We start from the raw sequence: 22,828 nt of genomic DNA, 5'->3' as shown, positions 1-22,828 counted from the left end.
CAATGTATAGGAAAATGAAAAACCAGTTAAACTAGTATTTATTTAGTACACTGTCATTTAGAACATTAGAAACATCGAAATTTAAAGCAGTTTTTTCTTTGTTAAAAGCGTATGTACCGAGAGTAGTTAGAACAGTGCTTGCCTTCTTCTCAACATATATCTTACAGCATGCAGTGAGCATATTTTCCACACCTTGGCAAACTGTCACACTCCTTTCTAAGCTTCTACCATTTTATCCTTTGTGCTTTCAATGTTGCGAAGTATCTCCAAGAGCTCCTCTCATGTGAAGTGCTTTCTGGTGTCACTCCCTTTGAGACATCTGCAGTCTTCTCATCACAACCACTTTCATTATTCACATCGGTAAGTTCACCTTCACTAACTTCCTCTGGCTGCACATCTAGAAGCTCATGAATGCCTGCAACGTCAACATTATTTACTAACTCACGTTAACTGGAATTTGTGTATGTTGGAACCATGCAAAGCAAAAGCTGCCTGGCTATGCAAATTAGATGCAAAATTACCTTGTGAATTACATTCTACCTATGGTTTGGCCACCATACTTCGCTTCTGCAAGTTCCAGACAGAACAAATAAATGGAGGATTCTATTCTAGAAGAGAACCATTCAAAACCTGGAACTAGAAAGAATGCTAGAGGTAATTTAATCCAGGGGCCTCATTTTATACATGGGGTGCTCAAAGTCACCCACTGACATGAGGTCATCTGTCCAGCATGTAAACCAGCTTGAAAATTTGAAAGCAAAGAAATAAAAAACGCTCGGCCTCTAAATTCCTCCAACCCACATCATGGTATCACTTTACTGAAGCAAAAACTGTTCTTGGACTGAGATCATCCTTTTGAATATGCTTTGTCATGAATATAACTTTTGTCATGGGTTTAGCTTGGGCAGTGAAGAACCAACACTGCCTCAAACTCTGCCAAAACAGGGTTGACCACACAGTCTGAAACAGAATCCCAACACCTCCATACAAGATGACCAGAAATATTTTAACTGCTCTCCAAAAGTCTTTAAATAGTTTTCTTTGTGTAATTTTTTAGTTAAGGAACAGATATGAATCAGGCTTTTTTTCTTGTTGGGTGTATGTGTTTGTGTGCTCCAATCTGAACTTCATCACATCAGAAAGAAAAAGAACTCACAGTTCTGAAAACTAAAAGGGCAGAATATTTAACTCCTATTCTAATACTGCATCTCTCCTAAAGCATATGAATATCTACAGCTGAAATTCTAACACAAAAAGCTGCCAGCATTGTTAGAAGCACAGCAAGAGATGTGCTAATATGTCATTTTTTTCAAAGGACAAGGATAATATAATAAGGTACCAGAGTATCAAATGAGAAAATGGTGTGTGGAATAATTTATATGTGGATAGTGCTTCTGTTTATAAAGTGCTTCTATATGTCAAATCCCATTTAATCCTCCAGGAACCCTGTGAGGTAGCCGGACAGAGAAAACTTCCATTTATAGAGGAAGAATCTGTAGACTGTGGGGGGCAAAGGACTTGAGAGCAAACATCTGCCAAGCAGTGGTGCTGGACTAGAAACTGAGGGCATCTCCCTCCTACACCAGCACTGCTCCCACTACACACAGCACCTGAGTGTGCACACGATTATATGCAACAAACACACAATTTAACTCACAGTGTAATAAAACATGGTATAAGATACTTATGAATAACAGGGCCTTATCAAAATATCACAAAGCAATTACCCCAGATACCTTTGATCAAAACTGGGAAACCAGCCAACGTGTCGCGAATTCTTCAGTCTCTTTAGAAGTGAAACGACACAATTCTCTAATTTTAAAGCTGCTTCCAACTGTACCAGCTCATGTCTTTACTGTCCTAGTCACTAACTTAGTTAAACCCACACAGATAGTTCCTATACTATGAGGGGAAAAATCTTCCTCCTAAATATTCATTAACCATATGTCAGAGTCATATAGTCCATTATGTAACTCATTTATGCTCTAGGGTTGGCAAAGGTAATTTTGGCAAACTCCTTATAATTTATATAGAGTCTGATACCATGCTCATCCTAAAGTTGTTTCTTGTCTTCCTGATACATCCCACAACCTATAGGTTTCAATGTATATGAGTATATACATACACACAATGTATATAGATGCAATGTATATCTGGTTTTTTCTGCTCCATACTCTGACCCTCTCAGTCCCTAAGTGACTTACTCTCTTTTTTTATAAGTTGATAATCCAAAATTTTTAATTTTCCTAAGAGTTACTGAAAACACAAATTTCAAATCAAGTGGTCCTAACAACTTTCTTTAAACATTTCCTCTGTAAGCTAAGAAACCATTCACCAAAAGCTGTGCTTCATAGAAATCACAAAAGCTTTAGTCTACCTATGAAACCGTTTAGTTTAAAAGTCACTGTGTAAGCTTTAAAGTTATCTACTTAACTCCCTGGTTTAATCATATTAAATGATAGAAGTTAAGCTACTTAACTTGTTGGAAATAGTATCAGAATATCATCTTTCATATTTACTAGGTCGAATGACATCACTCAAAGACTACAAAGAGAAACTGATCTCAGAAACTCAAGATTTTCCTATACTCCAGCTTAATCAAATAAAAACAATTTGCTAACTCATATTTTTGAATATGTATGGTTCTCCAAGTATAAAAAAAAATACTGTGGAATACTGCTCTATTCTGTGGTAAGAAACAGTAGAAAAGCCTACTACTTCACCTTTAAGTAGTAAACCAGAAGTTCATTCAGAGCAGGATCAGCGTTGAGATTAACGAGGAAACATTTATCATCCCCAACTTTAATTCCAGAAGATTGAAGAGATATTCCAAGACTCTCAAGCTGTTTCTGCCGCTCCTGTAAAGGCATTAGAGAAGTATTAATTCCACAGCTATTGAGGCAGCAAGATATAAAAAGTCATATATTATAGTAATTATTAAATAACTTTATAACTCAAATATGTTACTTAGGACATGGTATTATATAGGTTACTGCATTTGTTTCTTTCTAAACTATAATGTTGCTTTGTTAGGTAAAATTTTTTAATTTCAAGAATAAAGCCATGCGGGCTTCCCTGGTGGCGCAGTGGTTGAGAATCTGCCTGCTAATGCAGGGGACACAGGTTCGAGCCATGGTCTGGGAAGATCCCACATGCCGCGGAGCAACTAAGCCCGTGCGCCACAACTACTGAGCCTGCGCATCTGGAGCCTGTGCTCCGCAACGAGAGGCCGCGATAGCGAGAGGCCCACGCACCGCGATCAAGAGTGGTCCCCGCACGCCGCAACTAGAGAAAGCCCTCGCACAGAAACGAAGACCCGACACAGCCATAAATAAATAAATTTTTTTAAATAAATAAAATAAAGCCATTACAAACAGCAACCAAATATACTAAGTTCTCATTTTTCATTCTTGAAAATATCTAACATCCTGAATTCACCTTTCACATTTAATTCTGTATATGTGAGCAAATATAAGTGTGTTTTACTCAATTGTGATCTTTCTGAAAAGCCAAGTATTTAATACACTCTGCTGCTTGATATCCTCAGTGGGTCTCCAGCAGGGATAAAGGCCAAACTCCCTCAACCAAGCCCACAAGGTCCTTCAATCTGGCCCATTTACTCACCATCATCACATCTTGTCACCCCTACTCTCAAAGCCTGTATGCAGTTAGTGGAACATCTTCCAGGGCCCTCGAAGTCTCAAGAATGCTCTCTCTAGCTTAAGAGTTTTACACCTATTCCTCCTATCTGGAGCACACCTGTTCTCAAACTTGGTAACTTTTTACTCGACCGTTTCTCTGTGAGGGCAGGGACCCTATCTCTCCACTGTGTATTCCTAGCACCTAGCACAGTGCATAACACAGAATAGCACTCAAATCGTCGCTGTCGTGAATTTATCAAAATAAAATCTGCATATTCAGTAAAGCCCTATTTTCATAAGAACATGAACCTTTCCTTTTCGTGCCTACCGATCTGTGAGTACATGCAACATACACACGCGTGCACCTAGGGAGATACGCATGAATCCTGCAACCGAATCAGGGCAGAGCAGGGTGTCTTTAACTATGTATAAATAGCGAATAGTGATGAGTCATCAAGAACCTCTGATTCCGAGGAAAGACAACACAAACTAAGTCACTTAACTAGGGCCACACAGTAAGTCTGCAGTATAGTTAAATTGCAGCCTTAGAATTTTGCTATTTCTAGGCACACATCCTAATTTATACAGCCACTGCAACCCAGTCAATCACCCCTAGAATGATACTATTACAAACATACTGAAGGGGATATTTTGGTTCTGGGCCTTTGAATTGAGTCTCTTCTCTAACAAACATTACTGGGTTCTTTCGGAAGTGCTGAGTGGTTTAGCACTAGCCATTAGTTTTCAGCACTCAATTCTAAGCAATGATTATCCTTGATAAAAAACCATGTTCCTAAAACGAAGAAAGCAATTCTAATATATCTTGTATGGTCCCTTACTGAGGGAAAGGTCTTTTACAAAGGGATGTTGGTGTAATTAAAGAATTATTCCAATAATGAGAAGAAACATTTCTCTATAAAAATGTCTTTTTTTGTAAACTACGAATGAAGTGGGTAGATGTTCATGAACTAATATTAAATTTAAAATGTAGGGTATAACTAGTATATTAATCTGTGCACTGGGAAAACGTGGAAGAAACCACAGAAATATTAACAGTAGTTTTCTTTGGATGACTGGATCCGTTCAATTAAATTTTCTTCATAATAATCTTTCTGTATTTTCTATAAGTAAATACTACTTTTGTAATACAATAGTTTCTTCTACTTATATTCTTATTAGGACTCTAGTAAATGGAAATAATTAAAAGATTTAGAAGAAGTTTGGTTACTGTCATCTAGTGGCAAAATTTTAATTCATACAGAGGCAAAGGCAAGCCTGAAAAAGACTATATGACTTAACAAAGGTAAAGCCACTCAGAGTAAGGGAGAAGACAGGATTTAAATGAGATAATGTATATAAAACAGCCAGGATATACTTACATAGTACATAGCATATAGTAAATGTTTTAAAAGATAAATCAAAATCTTTCTAGCTCCTACTGCTGAAATCTAAGAATTTTAGTTTGACATTCAAAGCCCTATAATGAATGGCCAGACTTAACTTACTTCCAACCATCCCCACACTCTCCAATAATAACTCTCTGACTTTTGCTCAATATTGATAATTGAATATGGAATGAATGTCACTGAATATAGGTTTGCCCAAGGTCATTGAGCAAATCTATGCCAGAGAAAGGAATATAAATGAATAATTGTCTAAGTTAGCAGTTAGAGTAAACTACTGTTTTATCCTACTTCCTTAAGCGTTTTCCTGTCGTTTGAGATTTTATAATGGTAGAAATACCATAAAATTTTTGTTTAAACCGAAGGGCACAGCGTTGAAAAACTGTCAATTCATTGCTACATCTGCCGCCAAAAATTTTGAAGTTTTTAATCATTAAAAAGCAACAAAAGTTTGCAACATCTAGGAATCAGTTCAAAGAATAAACAAGTATTGTATGATAAAATATAGTTACATTTACTAAATATTGCTTCTGATATCAGAGATTAGTTAACTTTTTCTATAAAATGTCAAACAGTAAATATTTTAGTCATCTGGGTCCTATGGTCTCTGTCACAGCTATTCAACTGTGAAGCCATAAATAATACAAAAACATATGAGCATGGCACATTCCAATAAAACCATGAAAAGAAGTGGCAGGCCGGGTTTTTGCCCAAGGGCTTAGTTTGCTAACCCTTGATCTATCTCACGTAAGTGTACATTTCTTTATTGAGAACATAAAAGATGAAAATAAGAGAACTTGGTATCAAAGATATGCCACTGGGCTGAGAAAGTAGTCAACTTGAGTTCTGACTGTTTACTCAAAAATACTACTGAGCACATAGTTTCAAAAATTAAGAGATACAGCCTTTTTTCTTGAGAACCCTACAAACTCATTAGGTAATAAAAGTACACACAAAAAACTGAATAGTAAATAAAGTACTCATGATTTAAGGGTCAAAAGGGTACAGACAGCTTCCACAGGGTTCACTGGCAGGGACAATCTCCAGGTTCACTGGCAGGGACAATCACTGGCAGGGCATACTAGAGGAAGAAGCCACAGAACCCAGAGGACTTTGAGAGTCTGGATGACTTAGAACAGACTCCCAAAGAGCTCTTCAAAAAAGAAATCCATTTGGCTGAGTTCACCTAGGTTTCCTCAAAGTTATCTGATCATGAACCATTTTTTTCCCTTATTAACAGTCTGTGGCTATTAACAGTCTGTTAAGACTTATTAACAGTCTGTGGCTATACTGCCAGGAATACATTTTAGGAAATGCCAGTCTGTATTGCAAAGAGGTCAATGACCAATAGACCAGTGAGAGAGGAGAAGAAAGCTCAGCAGCACTGAAGCCTGGGGGCTTGGAAAGATAAGGTGTTAAATGAGGTGTTGGATAAAATCAGGCTGTCCTCAAAAGGGGCATATGACCGAGACAGAGGACAGTTAGGCGAGGAAAGATGCTACAGATAAGCTGCATCAGCACTACACTCTCACTTAGACCTACCCTGCTTCGTATCAGAGCAAAGCAACCCAAGTACAATAGCACTTCAAAGTCAATGTTTTATTTTCAGAGTAGCCCAAAAATGCTCACATAAATTAGTTCCAAATTGAATGATAATTAGAATTAATTCTTATTAAATAAGAATTTAATTTATGAAAAACAGCAAGTGTAATATGTAATGAGAAGTAAAGTTTATATACTGGTGTATTCTCTTCTCTGTAATCTGAGGGATATGCTTTAAAATAACCCAGTGCAGGGATACAGATAAAACAAGACGGGTCTTATGTTGGTCTTTAATGAAGTTGGGTAATGGGTACGTGTGGATTTATTACACTCATATTTTTATTTATTTTGAAAAGGACTGTACTAAAAATGTTTAAAAATCAACTTAAATCCTAGTCTGCACTAATATAAATCTAACATCCACCTTATGCTACATAGTAATAGTACTGTCCTACAACATCTGATGCATCAATTGATTCTGGACAGCACACTGAAAGATGGAATCTACTGGGTAACAAAAGAAGTAGCAAGTTCTATTTTGTTAATACACAGAACAGTTGAAAACACAAGAAATTTTTAATTTTAGAAAAGGAGGGGAAGAGGTAGAGGTGACTTTCAATATCTGGGTAATAACAGATCCTATCTTGCAGGGCTATTGGGAAGATTAAATAAAATGCTGTATATTTAGATGTGCTTAGCATAGGACCCAATATGTACATGTACCCAATAAGTATTGGTTATTACTGTTATTATTAGTTACTACATACAAGTGGGACACTTATTCTCTTAGCTTTGGAAGAACAAACTAAGGCCAATGAACAGAAATGGAAGAATAAAAGATTTCAGTTCAATCTACCATCAGAGTTATCCAATCATGAGAAGACTGCTCAGTGTGGTACTGACCTCCACATTACCATGTATATTTCTAAAACAGAGGCTGAATAAGCATCTAAGAGGAAAGTCACAGAGTAAACCCTTTACTAGGCACACAGTTGGACATTTTAGGATTTTTTCCAAATGCTAATGCACCCACTGGAAGATTTCACTACTTTATATTTAATGGTCTAAAAATAAGAGACAGTCACCTCAGATTTAGGTATTTCATATTACTTTTACTGAGTTGTCATATGGAAGCAAGACGCTCATAGCCTAAATATCTACTACTAATAATTTTGAAGTTGGGTAAGTTCCTTATGTTTGCAAAGCACTTAACAGAATTGGGTGTTCAGAGCCAATGGCTAGTTATATCATTTAAAAAATTTTATGACACTAAAAATATATTTCTTACATAATGAACAATTAATTGTAATTATGTCTTTATCCTTCAAATGAACTTTGTAAAGTAAAGACTCCTGGATTTAGATCTTATTTAAATCTTAATCTGCTAAATTTGCCATCTTCAAAGCTAAAAATCAAAAAGAAATCAGAAACAGGCTCCGAGTTGCACTGCGCAAACTGCCACGACGTTTCTCTCTCCTTAAGCAGGAAGCACGAACCTGGGCAATCTCCTCGGTTTTCCTTAATTTCTCCTCCCAGGTCACAGTCATTTCCTGGATTAGCTTCTCTGATTCTTCCAGCCGGTCTTTCAGCTCTGGAGATTTCATTGCCTACAAGCAAAATGTTTATTTCATGAAACGTCTATACAATGCCCTGAAAAAAGAATTCGCTAAATCCAGGAGGACAAGAGGAACAACCTGACTCTTCTTAGCTCTACAGCTCACTGGGGTCCCTGACCTGCCTAAGACACAAGGACTGTCCCTGACCCACAGCATCCAGACTGTGTGGGTCCCACAGACTCACCTAGTTATCCAGTGGGTTTGAAAGAAGACTTAACCTTTTCATTTTTCTCTAACCTGTTGTTACTATGAGATCTAATTACATTTAGGGAGATAAAAAGTTCAAGCTACCAAGGGCTTATTTTTTTAAATCTCAATAGGTCTAGACTCATATGTGTGACTCATTCTACTCTTAATTGATGACTTTGGGTGTTTCTTCAAGTATATGCAGACTAAATTTGCACATGTTGAAAACTGGACGGTGTTATTGATACCAGGAAGACAGAAACAAGCTTTCAAAGAATCTTGATGAACTGTAAAATTATTCCTGTAAAAACAGGATAGAATTCAACAGGCAAAAATACAATCAAGATAATTGTTTTGACCATGTAATTTACTGTTATACTACCAGAAAACAGGTCATGAGAAGAGGGCTATGGCCTCAGGCCCAAGAAAGAATCCCACAGTGCTTGGAAATAATGGGAACAGAAATGCTAATTAAAGTAGGGATCCTGAATCTGACATTTCATCCCACTTTTGATAAAAGGATAAGCATTTGAAAATATTACGTATAGAACGGATAAACAAAAAGGTCCTACTGAATAGCACAGGGAACTATATTTGATATCCTGTAATAAACCATAATGGAAAAGAATATGAAAAAGAATATGTATACAACTGAATCACTGTGCTGCACAGCAGAAATTGACACAACACTGTAAATCAACTATACTTCAATAAAATAAATTTTTTAAAATAAATCTTTAAAAATTAATAAAAAAGATTTTTGGTTAGAATTGTGTAGGTTTTAAATTCAGTAATGGAACATAAATATCATACACTATAGAATGTACAAAGGATAGTGAAACAGGGCAGTTTTAAACAGATGGCTACTTCTGCTATATTTTTTCCTATGAACATAATTAACCCATAACATGGAAAAACTAGCTTATTATGGTGTGCAAGACCTCCTTAGGATTTCTGTTTGGACTTCAACCTGTGAACATCTGATACAACACAAATCTGTTTGATTCCTCTTCTAATTAGCCTATGCACGTTCACCACCATTTGCTGCACTAGTATTAAGTTGTATCTATTTTTGTTTCAAGCATCTCTCTTTCTCTACCCTATTCTACTGTACCTCTTTTCTCGTCGGCTGCCTATACTGTGGAAAGAAACATTTTCTCAATTCCCCTTATTCTCTCCTATTCAATCCTTTAACACCTGTAAAAACTATCTAAATTTCAACTATGACAATTTATCTGTCTTCCTTTATTACTCATCTCAAATTTCTCTTCCTATAGGAAATTCAAAAGTTCTACTCATCACTTATGGCCCTGGGGGAAGAAAATTCAAGTTCTAGCTTTACTGGATTTTCCTAGACCCATAATGCTGCTCGGCGGTGCCTCATACCTCTGCTTTGGTTAGCTGCTCTCGGAGTTTTTCTACTTCTTCTCGGAGGTCCCGGATAATCCGTGCATTGGGATCCTCGTTCACCACAGCGTGGTTCACGATGTTCTTGGCACGATCTGCATACCGCAGGGTTGAAAGTGTTTCGTCATAGTTGTCAGCGGCCGGACTCACAGTAGCTACCATGGCTGTCTTGCTGTTACCCCCAAGACTGTCCTGGAGAAGAAAAGAAATTGAATACCATTTTAAAGTTGGAAGAAAACATCATATGGGAACGCTGAAGCCCCATATGATGAGATAATGTCCCAAGGTCAAACACAGATTTAAGGACAAAGCCAGGACTTAAGTACAGGTATACTGGCTCCCAGTCCCATGCTCTTTCTTCGCTGGCAAAAGCTACTTTTCTGCAAAAGGTAGCTTTGGTTTTTGAGAAAGAACTGGGAAATACAATGAAGCCCACACTTATTTCAGTTTAATAAAAATTAATTCTAAGTCAATTTGTCCTCTTTTAACAGGCAACATGATACCATAAGTCAGCAGACTGCTCAGAATAAAAAAGGATGCTTTCTTAAGTGCCTACAAAATCTCCCTGAGAAGACTGAACAGTCGTAACAGTATTTGATCAAAGAGTGATTACCTACAATCTACTCCATAACGCCATGTACCTGGAGTCTCTGTGAAGCCTGAATAATAGCTCAGAAAGTGGTGCTGTTATAATGCTATCAAGCACCTTGTAAATTTTTTAAAACATAAGGTACAATTATGGTCTTAGAAAACAAAAGATACATTGAAGGTACTTCATCGTATTCCATCTGACAGCACTTCAAAAACTACTGAAACAGGCTTCAACTTCTATACAACCGCTTCTAGAGTTCAGATAAGGGTGATGAAAAAAAGACATTCATCTCCATTAGAGAAAACCGCTAAAGGGACTTTAGGATGGGCTTCAACAAATTCAAAAAACGACTTCCCCTTGAGAACATTAAAAAATAACTAGATATAACTCAGGATTACAAAACAGGACTTGGGAAGTCAAGTCTACCCCACGCCGCTTCGCCACACAAAGGCTGCATGAAATCCAGCTGCGCAGGCGGCCTCTGAGACGGCCCCCAGAGATCTACGCCTCCTGGAATTCACACCACCATGTCTTCCCCTTCCCTGAGTGTGGGCAGGACTCTGATCTGCCTCTAAGGAAGAGAACACAGAACTGATGGCTTGCCACGTCTGAGATTAGATTATAAAAGACTGGCTTCTGTTGTGGGTGTTTTCTCTCACTCAGGGAAACCACTGCCATGAGGTGAGGCAGCCCGAGGAAGAGACCTCAGGAGTGAGTTTGGAAACACATCTTCTGACGCCTGCCCACAAGCACTCAGATGAGCAGATCCAACCTCAGCACCCGGCAAGGACTGCAGCCCCAGATGACGCCTGCACTGCAGCCACGGGAGAGACCCCACCCAGAACACTCAGGCTGCACCTGGAATCCTGACCCAGAGAAACTCTGAGGTAACAAACGATGGCTGCTCCCAGCTACTGAGTTTTCAGGGTAATCTGTTGCACAGCCATAGATAACTCCCACTACTCTATCTCAGGATGAGAGTTACCCAGAAGACTACATTCAATGCCCCCTTTCAGTAGTAAAGTATCACTGAATTATAGACTCACAATATTAGAGAGAACACTCAGGCTGGCCACTAATGAGGAATTCATTAGATCACAAGAAAGCCAACTCTATCTTTGGGCTGCATTAACCAATACAAAATTCTTACTTTTGAAGATAGAAATGTTTTCCGTTATCAATATTTCTAAAATTTGCTTGAACCACCCGTGATTTATACACCTTTGTGCAGAGATTATTCAGTCCTCAGCCTTTTGTAAATTAGAGTATTAGTATCCCCATTTTACTGATGAAAAACCAGAGGTTTGTTCTGACAAAGGAGGTTAAATACCTTGCCTACAGATCCAGAACTAGTGAAGTGAAAACATTCCTGCCCAGTTGTATTCTACCTTCCAGTCCAATATGATTTCCACTCCCTCACAGCTACCCACGATAGCACAGAAACAAAATAACACCTGGCAACAGAGAGAGTTCAGACCTGAAGCCTTTCCAAATTGTTCTGTCCTAGTGCCAGAAACAAAATTGTTCCCTAGGTGTTGCTAACAGTCCAATATAATCACAAACAGTACGTCCCCTTATTCATCCATTACTAAAATTTTGGTTTTCCACAGAAAACACAGCTAAGATAATTATATCATTGAAGGAAATAACTCTTCGATGCATGAAAAGGGAGGAAATGAAAGTAATCTGGGCTTTAGGAAGCAAAGGCAATTTCTGCAAAGTCTGGATGACTGCTTGCTTCACTCTACTTCCAGACACTGATCTCACATTGCTGGTGCCCAGCTTTGGCAACTTCCAGAAAGATGTCAAGAAGAATCCCATGCACGTTAATGGAATTCAAATGTCATATATCAAGATCACAGGAATTACATCTCAGGCTGGAATTCAGTTCACAAGCAGTGCCGTGGTGCACTGCTGCCCTTCCAGAACCACTGCATTCTCTTAGCCCACAGGAAGAGCAAATGCGGTTGGGTAGAAGGGGATTCGTAACAATAACTACCACAGGAGAAAAGCATGCATACTGTGCTTCAATTTGTGCTGAGAAAAGGAAACCTGGCAAACAACAAATACTTGACATTTTTTTTTTAATACTTGACATTTTAAAAGCCCTTGTGCATGAGCAACAATATGCTCATATTCAAAAATGGCCTCATGCCATCAGCAAAAAGGAAACAGCAACAAAAGAACTGGCACTCATTCAAGGAGAAAGTATAATGCTTCTTGTTTACTCTTTAATTGTTTAATTAGGCAAATCAGATGAGCTTTGTTTCAAACGCAGAAACTGCAAATTAAATGGACATGAGAAAGAATTTTGGAAGTCGGAATCTTTTAAAGCTGAAAGAACTCTTTGAAGTCACCTAATCAAATTATTTCATTTTACAGATGAGAAAATGAGACCCAGGAAGATTGACAGGCTTACCAAAGGTCATAATGCTAGTGCAGAGCAGAGCTGAAATTATTCATTCATTCAACTTTTCACGGAGTTTACCATCTAGAGGGCAATGCTGGTGAGCAAATACTATATGCTAAGAACTAAAGTAGAGGTAAATACAATATGGTCTGGGAAAACAGAGAAAAAGCAGAAAGCCCAGTCTTGAAAGGTTAGAAAAGACTCCCAGAGAAAGTGACATTTGACACCTAAAGATGAATAAGCATCACCTAGGTAAAGGGGATGGGAGAGGGAAGTAGGAAGGGGGATTGAAGAGAGGAGGAAGACTGTTCCCAGCAGAGTAAGAGCAAAGTCCTAGAAGTAAAAGTATTCATCACTCAGCTAGAACTGATAATGTCAAGAAGCAAAAGCTGAACACTGACAAGTAGGGAGGGGCCTAGTAAACCTCAAGTCTTTAAATAACTTGGACTTTATCATAAGTGCCCCTGGAGAGTTACTGAAGACATTTAAGTTTAAGAAGAGTATTAATTTAGAAAGACAGCAACCTAACTGTAAAGAACGGAATGAACTAGGAAAGCCCAGGAAAGAAGTTTCAATCACCCAGGCGAGAGAAGAAAGCTTTCATTATTCATTAAGTAACTGGCAGTAAGGATGCAAAAAAGTAGATGAATTCCAAAGATATTCATTATTGGAGCACTCATTACAGGAAGTTACTTGATGTTAAGACCTATATTTAGAAAGTCACAGAGAGAAGAAAACATAATCTTAATATGAAACAGTTCTCCACTGACCACTTACCAAATGAGTAAGCGCTCAACCCTGCCTGAGAGAAGAGCAGTCACATCCATCCCCATCCCCCCACGTCACACCCCCACCTGCCAAATCACCAAGTGTGAGCAGTTTCTCTGACTCTAAGAGCACTACATAATTATAATGTGAACACAATGCAAAAAAAAAACTTTAAAAAGAAACTGCAAATCTTATAAAGGATGAGCAAGTTTATGAGTTGGATGAAAGTCACAGTGGAGAATACTAGCATCATACCAAGTCAAACAAGGATCAGGAAGAATTAGACTAATTGAGAATTAAAGAAGGATATAAAAGACACCTGAAGGGAGAATGATTTGTGTAGCAATGGATTCCAAAAGGCTTTGGGGAAAATTGTTTAAACCCCAGCATAGGTTTTACAAAAATGCCCCTACTTATGATCTTGTACAAAAGTCAAACATCGTAAAGAAGGTCATGTAGTTTTTCAGGAAAAATATGACAAAGATCAAGGAAGCTATTCATTTTTTTAGCCTAAGAATTAACACATAGAAGTTACAATCATAGCCTAGTTTTATTAAACAGAAGATAAAGAGAGCTTTTTAAAAAAGTGTTTAGTTTTGTTCTTCAAGTTCAATTATATTCAACAGTTTCTATCACATTTGGTAAAAGTAAGGTGCTTCTCTTTCTAGTGAAAAGAAACCTTTGGTAAGAAGAGCACAGCCTAGGCAACAGAAGATGGGCAGCAAGGTCAGCCCTGGATTCCAATCTTGGTTCTGTCACTTGCAGGTTCTGTGTCCGTTGCCGCATCTGTAAAATGGGACCACCACCATCTGCCTTCCAAGGAATAAATGAGATAATGTATGTGAAGCACTTTGCACAGTACCTGATTCTCCTGACCCAAGCTCTCCTGGCCTCCAGCCTATGGGATGGACACTCAATGATTAACCTAGGCCATTTTAACTACGCCAACTCAACAAAGTATTTCTTATTGTTGGGTTAAATGGACTGAAGCAGCAACACTGGAACGACAGGACAATGAATATTCTTTTAAATCAAGCACATCCAGAAATCATCAGGAATGATCAGGAGATGTTTCTATGGAAAGTGTGAGGAAGAAGTATCATATTGAGATTTCTTCTGGAAATTAAACAAATGAGACTTCAAGGTTAATTACTGACACTTGAGACAATTATTTCCTTGGTAATTAAACGTTTTATAATATGTATCCCTTTAATTCAAGAGTTATTTACAAGTGGTTTTTTTTTTTTTTTTTTTTGCGGTACGTGGGCCTCTCACCGCTGTGGCCTCTCCCGCTGCAGAGCACAGACCCTGGACGCGCAGGCCCAGCGGCCACGGCTCACTGGCCCAGCCGCTCCACAGCATGCAGGATCCTTCCGGACTGGGGCATGAACCCGCGTCCCCTGCATCGGCAGGCGGACTCCCAACCACTGCGCCACCAGGGAAGCCCTACAAGTGGTTTTTAATAATCAAATTTTGTTTATCTTTTTGTTTTGTTTTGTTTTATTTATTTATTTATTTTTGGCAGTGCTGGGTCTTTGTTGCTGCACGCGGGCTCCTCACTGCGGTGGCTTCTCTTGTCGTGGAGCATGGGCTCTAGGCGAGCGGGCTCAGTAGTTGTGGCTCACAGGCTTTAGAGCGCAGGCTCAGTAGCTGTGGCGCACAGGCTCAGTTGCTCCGCAGCATGTGGGATCTTCCCGGACCAGGGCTCGAACCCGTTTCTCTGCATTGGCAGGCGGATTCTTAACCTCTGCACCACCAGGGAAGTCCCTATCCTTTTGTTTTAAATTTCTACTTTTATTGCACTTTGGCCAAAGGAAGTAATCTACCTGATTTTCTACTGTGGCAAATTTCACTTAATAATTTTCACTTAAAAATTAAATTTCACTTAATAAAGTAATCTACCTGATTTTCTACTGTGGCAAATTTCACTTTTCTACTGTGGCAAATTTCACTTAATAAAGCAAATTTCACTTAATAAAGCATGCTCAAACACTGTGTAGAGTTTTAGAAAGTAAAGTTGAATACTAGTAAAGCCTTTGAGAGGGTGTAGAAACTAGAAGAAAACCCTACTCCCTTTACAAACATGGTTCTCTAAACATGTCAAAAGCTGTGTTCTCTACTTAGCTGCCTGCGCTTAACTCATCTTTATATGCTCAACCACTAGCACAGTGAGTAACAGGTATTCAATAAATTCTTGATCACTGAGAAAATAAGCCATCACACAACTAAACAGGGCTCACAAAATTATTTTTCCATTTTAAAAACATTTTTTAAAAGAGCATTAGGTAAAATATTTTATTCCGGGTTGGCAACTTTATAAGGAGTTAAATTGTCACTAGATTTGATATCCTCTAACTTCCAGTCCAATACCTAATCCACCACACCAGCTCTATCAAGACCAAAGGGAATCTTGAAAGACTAGAAGAAACCTGGAAATAGTCTCTCTCTTCACCAAACTCCGATTACATGCCATTTTCTTCTCTCTCATGGAATCACCCACTCGTGTTACAGTATTCTGTGTACACAACTTCTCTCCCTTACTGGACTGAGTGATTACAGGGCAAGGAGAATCTAGCGTTTCCTTACATCCTCCTCACAGCGCTTCATACAGGCTTTTTCTTCCTCATTTCCATTTCTCTCATTCATGCTGAATCAATTAACCAGTGAATGACTGTGTGCTCTACTCTATCTTTTAACAACAGCTTTAAGCAGCTGAAAGCAAATTAAAATGATCATGAGTAGTCTGGAAGTTAAACAGAAAAAGAAGATCCAAAATGTCCATCAAACAAAAGGAGTCTGTGAGAAGGAAGGAGCAGTCCAGCTGGGTCTGGAACACAGTGGAAACCCCTTTCCTATGACGCGCTCAGCTATCAGATCAGCACTAGGTCCTGTTCTAGTCCCCAAATCTCAGAGGCGACTGTGCGATTCGGTGTGCCGCAAACCCCCCTGCTTCCGGGTCCTGGTGAATCAGAAAGAAACCCATGCTTAATCCATTAAAATTAGGACTATCATGTAAGAGTCTAATGATTATAAATTTGAACACTGATGTAGGAAATTATAATTGGGAGAAATCAATAGTCTACTCTTTATTCTTCCTTTTCACCAACCACCAAGAGCATCCCAGAAAGGGGGGAAAAAAACTTACTTTGAGCAGCCAAGTGAGAACTGAGTCACGATATGGAACAAATTTATTCTTGTTTTTGCCAGCACCCTGATCTGCTAGGGCTGAGATAACCAGACCGAGGGTTGTGAGGGACCTGCATGGTGCAACAAACCGTAATAATCGTAAAAACCTGAGTGTATCAAATGTCACATTTTAGCACAAAGACTGAACATCAAGATGCCTTTGTACCAGCACGAGAACAGCACTGTTGTCAGCATTTTGCTGCTCAGGTTAAGAACACATAAACTCTAAATGCTGATATCCCTCTAATACTACTGTAAGCTATAAAATTGCTTAGTTCAATTTTTTTTTTCATTTTTGTAAAAAAAAAAATGTAAGCTGTAAACCATTAGGTCAAGATAATGACACAAATACCACATATCTTTAAGAAAGGATGCCACAAACACAATACGATTAACTAAAACATAGTACAAGGCAAGAACATTCATATATATATAAATAAATAATAGCGTAGCATCTGGATGATGGTATTCTATGATCTCCAGCTGGTTACTGATGACTGTCTCACTAAGTGTCCTTCTGGGAGCCACAAGGATGGAAAAGATTCCTGCCCCCAAGGGGCTAACAATACAGCTTAAGGTAAGAAAATGTATAACCATATGAAGGACTTGGTGCACAAAATATTACTTTGTAAAGTAAAACCTTGGTATAAATAAGCACCACAGCTGTCATAAAAAGCAAAGCCCGATGTAGCCAGTACACGTTATTGTTTGTTCAGACAGTGACACCCACGCCAAGATCCACAGCTGGACTCTGATACTCCGATTATCTTTGTTTGTTTCTATAGCTTAGACCAGTGGCTCTCAACTGGAGGGTGACTATGTCCCCACAGGGGGCAGCTGGCCGTATCTGGAGATAATCTATGTTGTCACAACTCGGGCTGGGGAGAGAGATGGCAAGTACTGCCGCCACCTAGTGGGTAGAGGTCAGGGATGCCACTAAACATCCTAAGAGGCATAGGACCACTCCCTGGGACAAAGAACTCCCTGGCGCCGAACCTCAATAGGGCTGCCCTTGGGAAACCTTGGACTTGACTGAGGTTGTGCTCCTCAGCCCCAGAAGGCCTCTCAAAAAAACATAAAACAGGCTCGGGCCCTTAAAAAATATCTCTGAAAAAAAATTCTACACTATTTATAGCCTCAGTCATTCCGGAATCCTATTCTTTCAGTAACTACAGAAGTTCCCCCTTTTGGCTACTAAGTCACTGAAGCAACAGAGGCAGGCTTCTGGACAACTTACTTGTTGATGTTGCTGCCCTCCTTCAGCCTGTCACCTGCCGCTCCCGTTTTCGTCGCTCGCTCGCTGCCGGCTAAATCAACCAAGCTCAGCTTGCCCACTTTCTCTCCAGATGTCTAGGAAGCAAATCGACAAATACTAACAAACAGTTACAGAATACAGAAAGTGATACATCTCCACCGAATGAGTTTATTATCTAAATCCTTTATTAAAGCGTATCTGTTGTAATTTTAAAGTTAATTTGTGCTGCTATATAACAGTGTAAGAAAACTACACAGTCTAGTAGTAGATACACACAAAATTATACACAACTACGAATCCAGACAGAAAACTATCTCAAAACAAAACAGTGCCCCCCAATATGGTACATTTTGAAGGGAACCCAACAAAATCTTCTTAGAGAAGTATACAAAAGCACTATTCATAAGGTATAAATTTTAATATGTGAAACCACGCTTAAAATTTCATATATATTTACCAATAATCCTGAAAGTATTTGAATTTCTTATGATACAAAAAAATCTGACTTTTATACAACAGAAGGATCCCTCAAAGACCCAATGCTTTCTAAAATTTTTCATATTATTCATATAATAATTCCCTTGTTTCATAATTTCAGGTATTAAATTTACATATTTTTCTAGTTATTATACATACTGACATTTTCCTTTATCAAAAATGTTCAAAACAGATAGTTCAAAACAGATAGTTCAAAACAGATAGTTCAAAAACAGAGAGTTTATACTTCTGCAGCAATGTAAGAAATGCGGGAAAGCAATGCCAAAATCTATAGACTGGATCACTTTTTAAAACTTTCCTTTAAAGTATACATTCATACTTATTTCCATAAATAAACATGTTGCTAACAAAAGGGTATTAAGCTTCCCAAATCAAAAGTACTTTTGGTTTAAAAAAAAAAAGTCAGTATGTTTTTTGTTTTATGCTGAAAAGGAAATAGAAAACAAAGAACTTTTTGTCGTTGCACTAATCTTGCTGTGATGGTAAAAGAAGAAAAATATGCTCTCAGCAAATGAAAATCTTGCCAAAATACAGCACTTTGCCAGGGTGATCATTTTAGCTTCTGGTATTTGAAATTGATTCGCTGGAGGGTACTAATAAAATATGCAAAAGTTCACATAAAAAGTAAGAGGGAAAACACAAATGTATGAGCCAACGCAGAAGTTTTCAGTGTGATAGAAGCATACACATCTCTGGCTCTGTTACTTTTCATAAGCTTCAAGTCCAAATGCTCAAAAAATTATTCCACAAATCTAGAATCTTATAGTACAAGTTCTCCAGTATAACTTACTCCTTCTAACACTTTGCTGTTTAGCAGAAGGTAACACTTCAAAAGAAACTCCACTAAATCAGCTAGAGTATTATTAGCTTATACAGTTTGCCATCAGAGTTGAAAGCTCAAAAAATGCTATGGCAGAGACTATGGGCCATCAGCTTGTATAACTTCTGTTCCAACTTCCTTTATTTGGAGAGGGTGGAGAGCTAAAACCTACATTTCTCAGACTCCCTTGCAGCCAAGGCTCAGGATGTGGCTTAGGTTCTGTCAATCACATATTCTTGCTTAAGATTTAGAAGGCAGAAACAAAGTAGAGGTCATCCCCCTCACCCATTTTGGCTTATTTTCTGCTGGCAAGCAGGAGTGTGGATATATGAGTTTTCCTAAAAAGGCGTCCCAGCTCACATTCTCCAACTACCAGGGCTCTAAGAAGGTGGCCTCACTGACTCCTGTATCTTGGATCACAGCTCTGGGGTGTGCCTGGAACTCACAGGTCTGGGGGTGGCCTCAGGGGTAGTACCATCCTCACTGGATGAGATCTGTGCTCTTCTGGAGGTTATTCCTAGAGATTTAGTCTAGAAATCACTCCTCAGAAGGTGTACCAACAACTTTGTAATCATCCAATTCCCTCTTAAATCCCTTTCTGTTTACCTAGAGTGGCTTCTGTTTCTTGTCCTGAGTCCTAATTGATACACATGCCTGGCTAGGACTTTAAGTCATGTAACACCTGAAGGGAATAAGATAAACCATGATCCACTTTAGAAATTAAAAAAAAAAAAAAAAAGTCATGTATCTGAACACCTACCCCGGACTTCACATCATATAAAGTGTGTGTGAGGGTGATTTTGAAGACTGCATGTGATCGGCTGCTCTCCTCATTCATGTTGGTTGCAGCAACTGTACGAGATTTGTTACCTTCAGACATCAAAGATTCAATATCCTAAGTGGAAACAAGTCATAGACACACATTTCATTATCTAATAAACATTAAAACTCTGCTATACTACGAAATGCATTCCAAGTTTCACTACTTAGTCAACCACATTTGGAGTTTACATTCTGTTTCTCGATGAACATTATGCCCCACAGAGTACAATAGCCAGCACTATCTCTGAAAACTCAAATAAAACACATTATTTACTGTAGGTGCAGAATAAAGCAGCAGCTCTGACCAAGAATTAGAAAAGTTTAGAAGCTACATGTTGAAGTCCCACAAGATGGACAAACATGCCATGCCAATCCTCATCTCATCTAGAAATCTGAAAAACTTTAGCTTATTTAATTATAGTAATAGAAGTTAATTGGTAAATCAAATTAGATTGTATAAATAAACAGCAAACAAAAATAATTTGTAACCCCTTCACACAGGCAAAGCATTACATCACCACATTGGTGTATATCTTACCAGACCTGTTTTTAAAAATGAAGACATCAAGAGACTAATTTTCTGCACAGATTCACTACTTCATTGCCATTGTAACTAAAACAGAGACAGCATAATACACTCGAAAGATCATGGGATCTTTGGGGTTTTTTTTTTTAATGTTATAAGCTCTAAAACAGTTACTTAAGCAGTCTGAAATCTAGTTTCATAAATAACAATACAGCTATGACATCATCTACCTTACAAGGATTTTAATGAGGAACAAGAAACATACTGTACTTGTGAGAGAGTGTACTAGTTGCCTTCCTTTATCCAGCCTCCTCTTGTTTCCAGTAAAGGAACCCCATCTTTAGCTGAGCACACTGCAGCGGAACTAAGAGACTGAACTTCCCAGATGCCCTTGCAACTCAGCCTGGTGATATGACTAACTTTTAGCAGATGAGACAAAAAGTCACCTGGGAATTCACCTTAAAGGGAATAGGCACACTATCACATGCTGGTTCTGAGCCATCCTGAACTATGAGAACAAGGGCATTACTAAAGACCTGGCTCTATGTGGAAAGCTGGAAGGAATCTAGATCCTAACAGCAGCTTTGGAGTCGCCATACCAGCCCTCTCACCATTCATTCATTTGTTCACTCTAATAAATACACAAAGCACCTACTACAAGCCAGGTACATTTTAAGATACTGAGGATACATAGGGACAAAACAGATAACAATTCATATTCCAAAGCACTTAAGTCCTGTTATATTATTTTCAGTTATATGCAGCCAAACATAATCCTAACTGACACATATATATGAAAAACTTTGAAAATAATAAGATTCTATTTTCCTATATAAATGAAAAAGAATAACATTTAAGGACAAATTCAACATGATACATAACAAGCCTCAAAGTAAAAATACTGCAAAAAGAGGTAGAAGTTGGCACCAGAATGGAAAAACAACAAAATGTAAAATTTACAGTTTTCTAGATGTTCCAAATCCATTTTAGATCCATTAAATCTTACAATCCTGACACTTAATGAAAAAGCTTTATTCTATTTAGCCTACATTTTTTAAAACTAAATGTTTCTGGTTTTTTGTTTGTTCTTTTAATTAATTAATTGATTTATTTATGGCTGCATTGAGTCTTCATTGCTGTGTGCGGGCTTTCTCTAGTTGCGGTGAGCGGGGGCTACTCTTCGTTGAGGTGCACGGGTTTCTCACTGGGGTGTCTTCTCTTGTTGCGGAGCTTGGGCTCTAGTAGTTGTGGCATGCGGGCTCAGTAGTTGCGGCATGCCGGCTCAGTAGTTGCGGCATGCAGGCTCAGTAGTTGTGGCTCGCCGGCTCTAGAGCGCGGGCTCAGTAGTTGTGGTGTATGGGCTTAGTTGCTCTGCGGCATGTGGGATCCTCCCAGATCAGGGCTTGAACCCGTGTCCCCTGCATTGGCAGGCAGATTCTTAACCACTGAGCCACCACGGAAGTCCCTAGCCTACATTTATTCATTGGTCTCTAATCATCTAGACATTCATTGATTTTTAATCTGTTGTCTCCTACATAAAGCTCTTTATTGAATCTTTTAATTTTTTGAATAAAATGTCTTTTTATACTTTCCAATCTCTCTGAGCTCTCAAAAAAATCTTGATCTCTCTTCACTGTTGCAGAAATAAGCTCTCAAATATCATTATTAAAACAACAATACCTAACATTTATATGATACTGTAGAGTTTTCTAAGATTTTTCACATGCACTATCTCATTTGATCTCCTCCAGGAAGCTTTCCTGGATACCGCCCTCCCTGGACACCTACATATCCACTGAAGGCAGGTATTCCTCCTCCAAACTACCATGAACCCTGAACAATGCATCTCTCACTGCACTTAAAATCATGTTGTTTTATAATACCTTTATAACGTCTGCAAGCATCTTGAGGGAATGGACCACCTCATTCATTTTTTTTTATTTCTTCAGCACTTAGCACAATGCCTGGCATATAACAGGTATTCAATAAATGTTTACTAAATGAAGTAAATAGTGTTTACTAAATGAAGTACCATTGACCAAATGATAGAATGTGATTGATGAACAAAGGAACTAATGAATCTACCTCAAAAGATAGTCAAGACAATAAAACTAATTTCCATTCTAAAAATTAGGACAAAGAGGCTTGGTGAGATA

The 22,828-nt window shown here is 38.4% G+C and overlaps 1 protein-coding gene across 5 annotated transcripts in view; it reads right to left on the bottom strand.

Annotated features, from left to right (window-relative positions):
* KIF13B (kinesin family member 13B) overlaps positions 1 to 22,828 on the bottom strand; it is a 187,433-nt gene that overhangs the window by 89,804 nt on the left and 74,801 nt on the right. For all 5 annotated transcript variants that reach the window (XM_079925899.1, XM_079925896.1, XM_079925897.1 and 2 more), the window contains exons 8-13: positions 20,085 to 20,219; positions 17,989 to 18,101; positions 16,711 to 16,822; positions 9,775 to 9,987; positions 8,083 to 8,193; positions 2,724 to 2,858 (exon numbers count right to left, since the gene is read on the bottom strand). In XM_079925899.1, coding sequence (XP_079782025.1) covers positions 2,724 to 2,858; positions 8,083 to 8,193; positions 9,775 to 9,987; positions 16,711 to 16,822; positions 17,989 to 18,101; positions 20,085 to 20,219 — 819 coding nt within the window. The remainder of the gene's footprint in view (positions 1 to 2,723; positions 2,859 to 8,082; positions 8,194 to 9,774; positions 9,988 to 16,710; positions 16,823 to 17,988; positions 18,102 to 20,084; positions 20,220 to 22,828) is intronic.

This window comes from Stenella coeruleoalba (genome assembly GCF_951394435.1).
Source record: "Stenella coeruleoalba genome assembly, chromosome: 7".
Lineage (NCBI taxonomy): Eukaryota > Metazoa > Chordata > Mammalia > Artiodactyla > Delphinidae > Stenella > Stenella coeruleoalba.
This window is presented reverse-complemented; position numbering and strand designations above follow the sequence as displayed.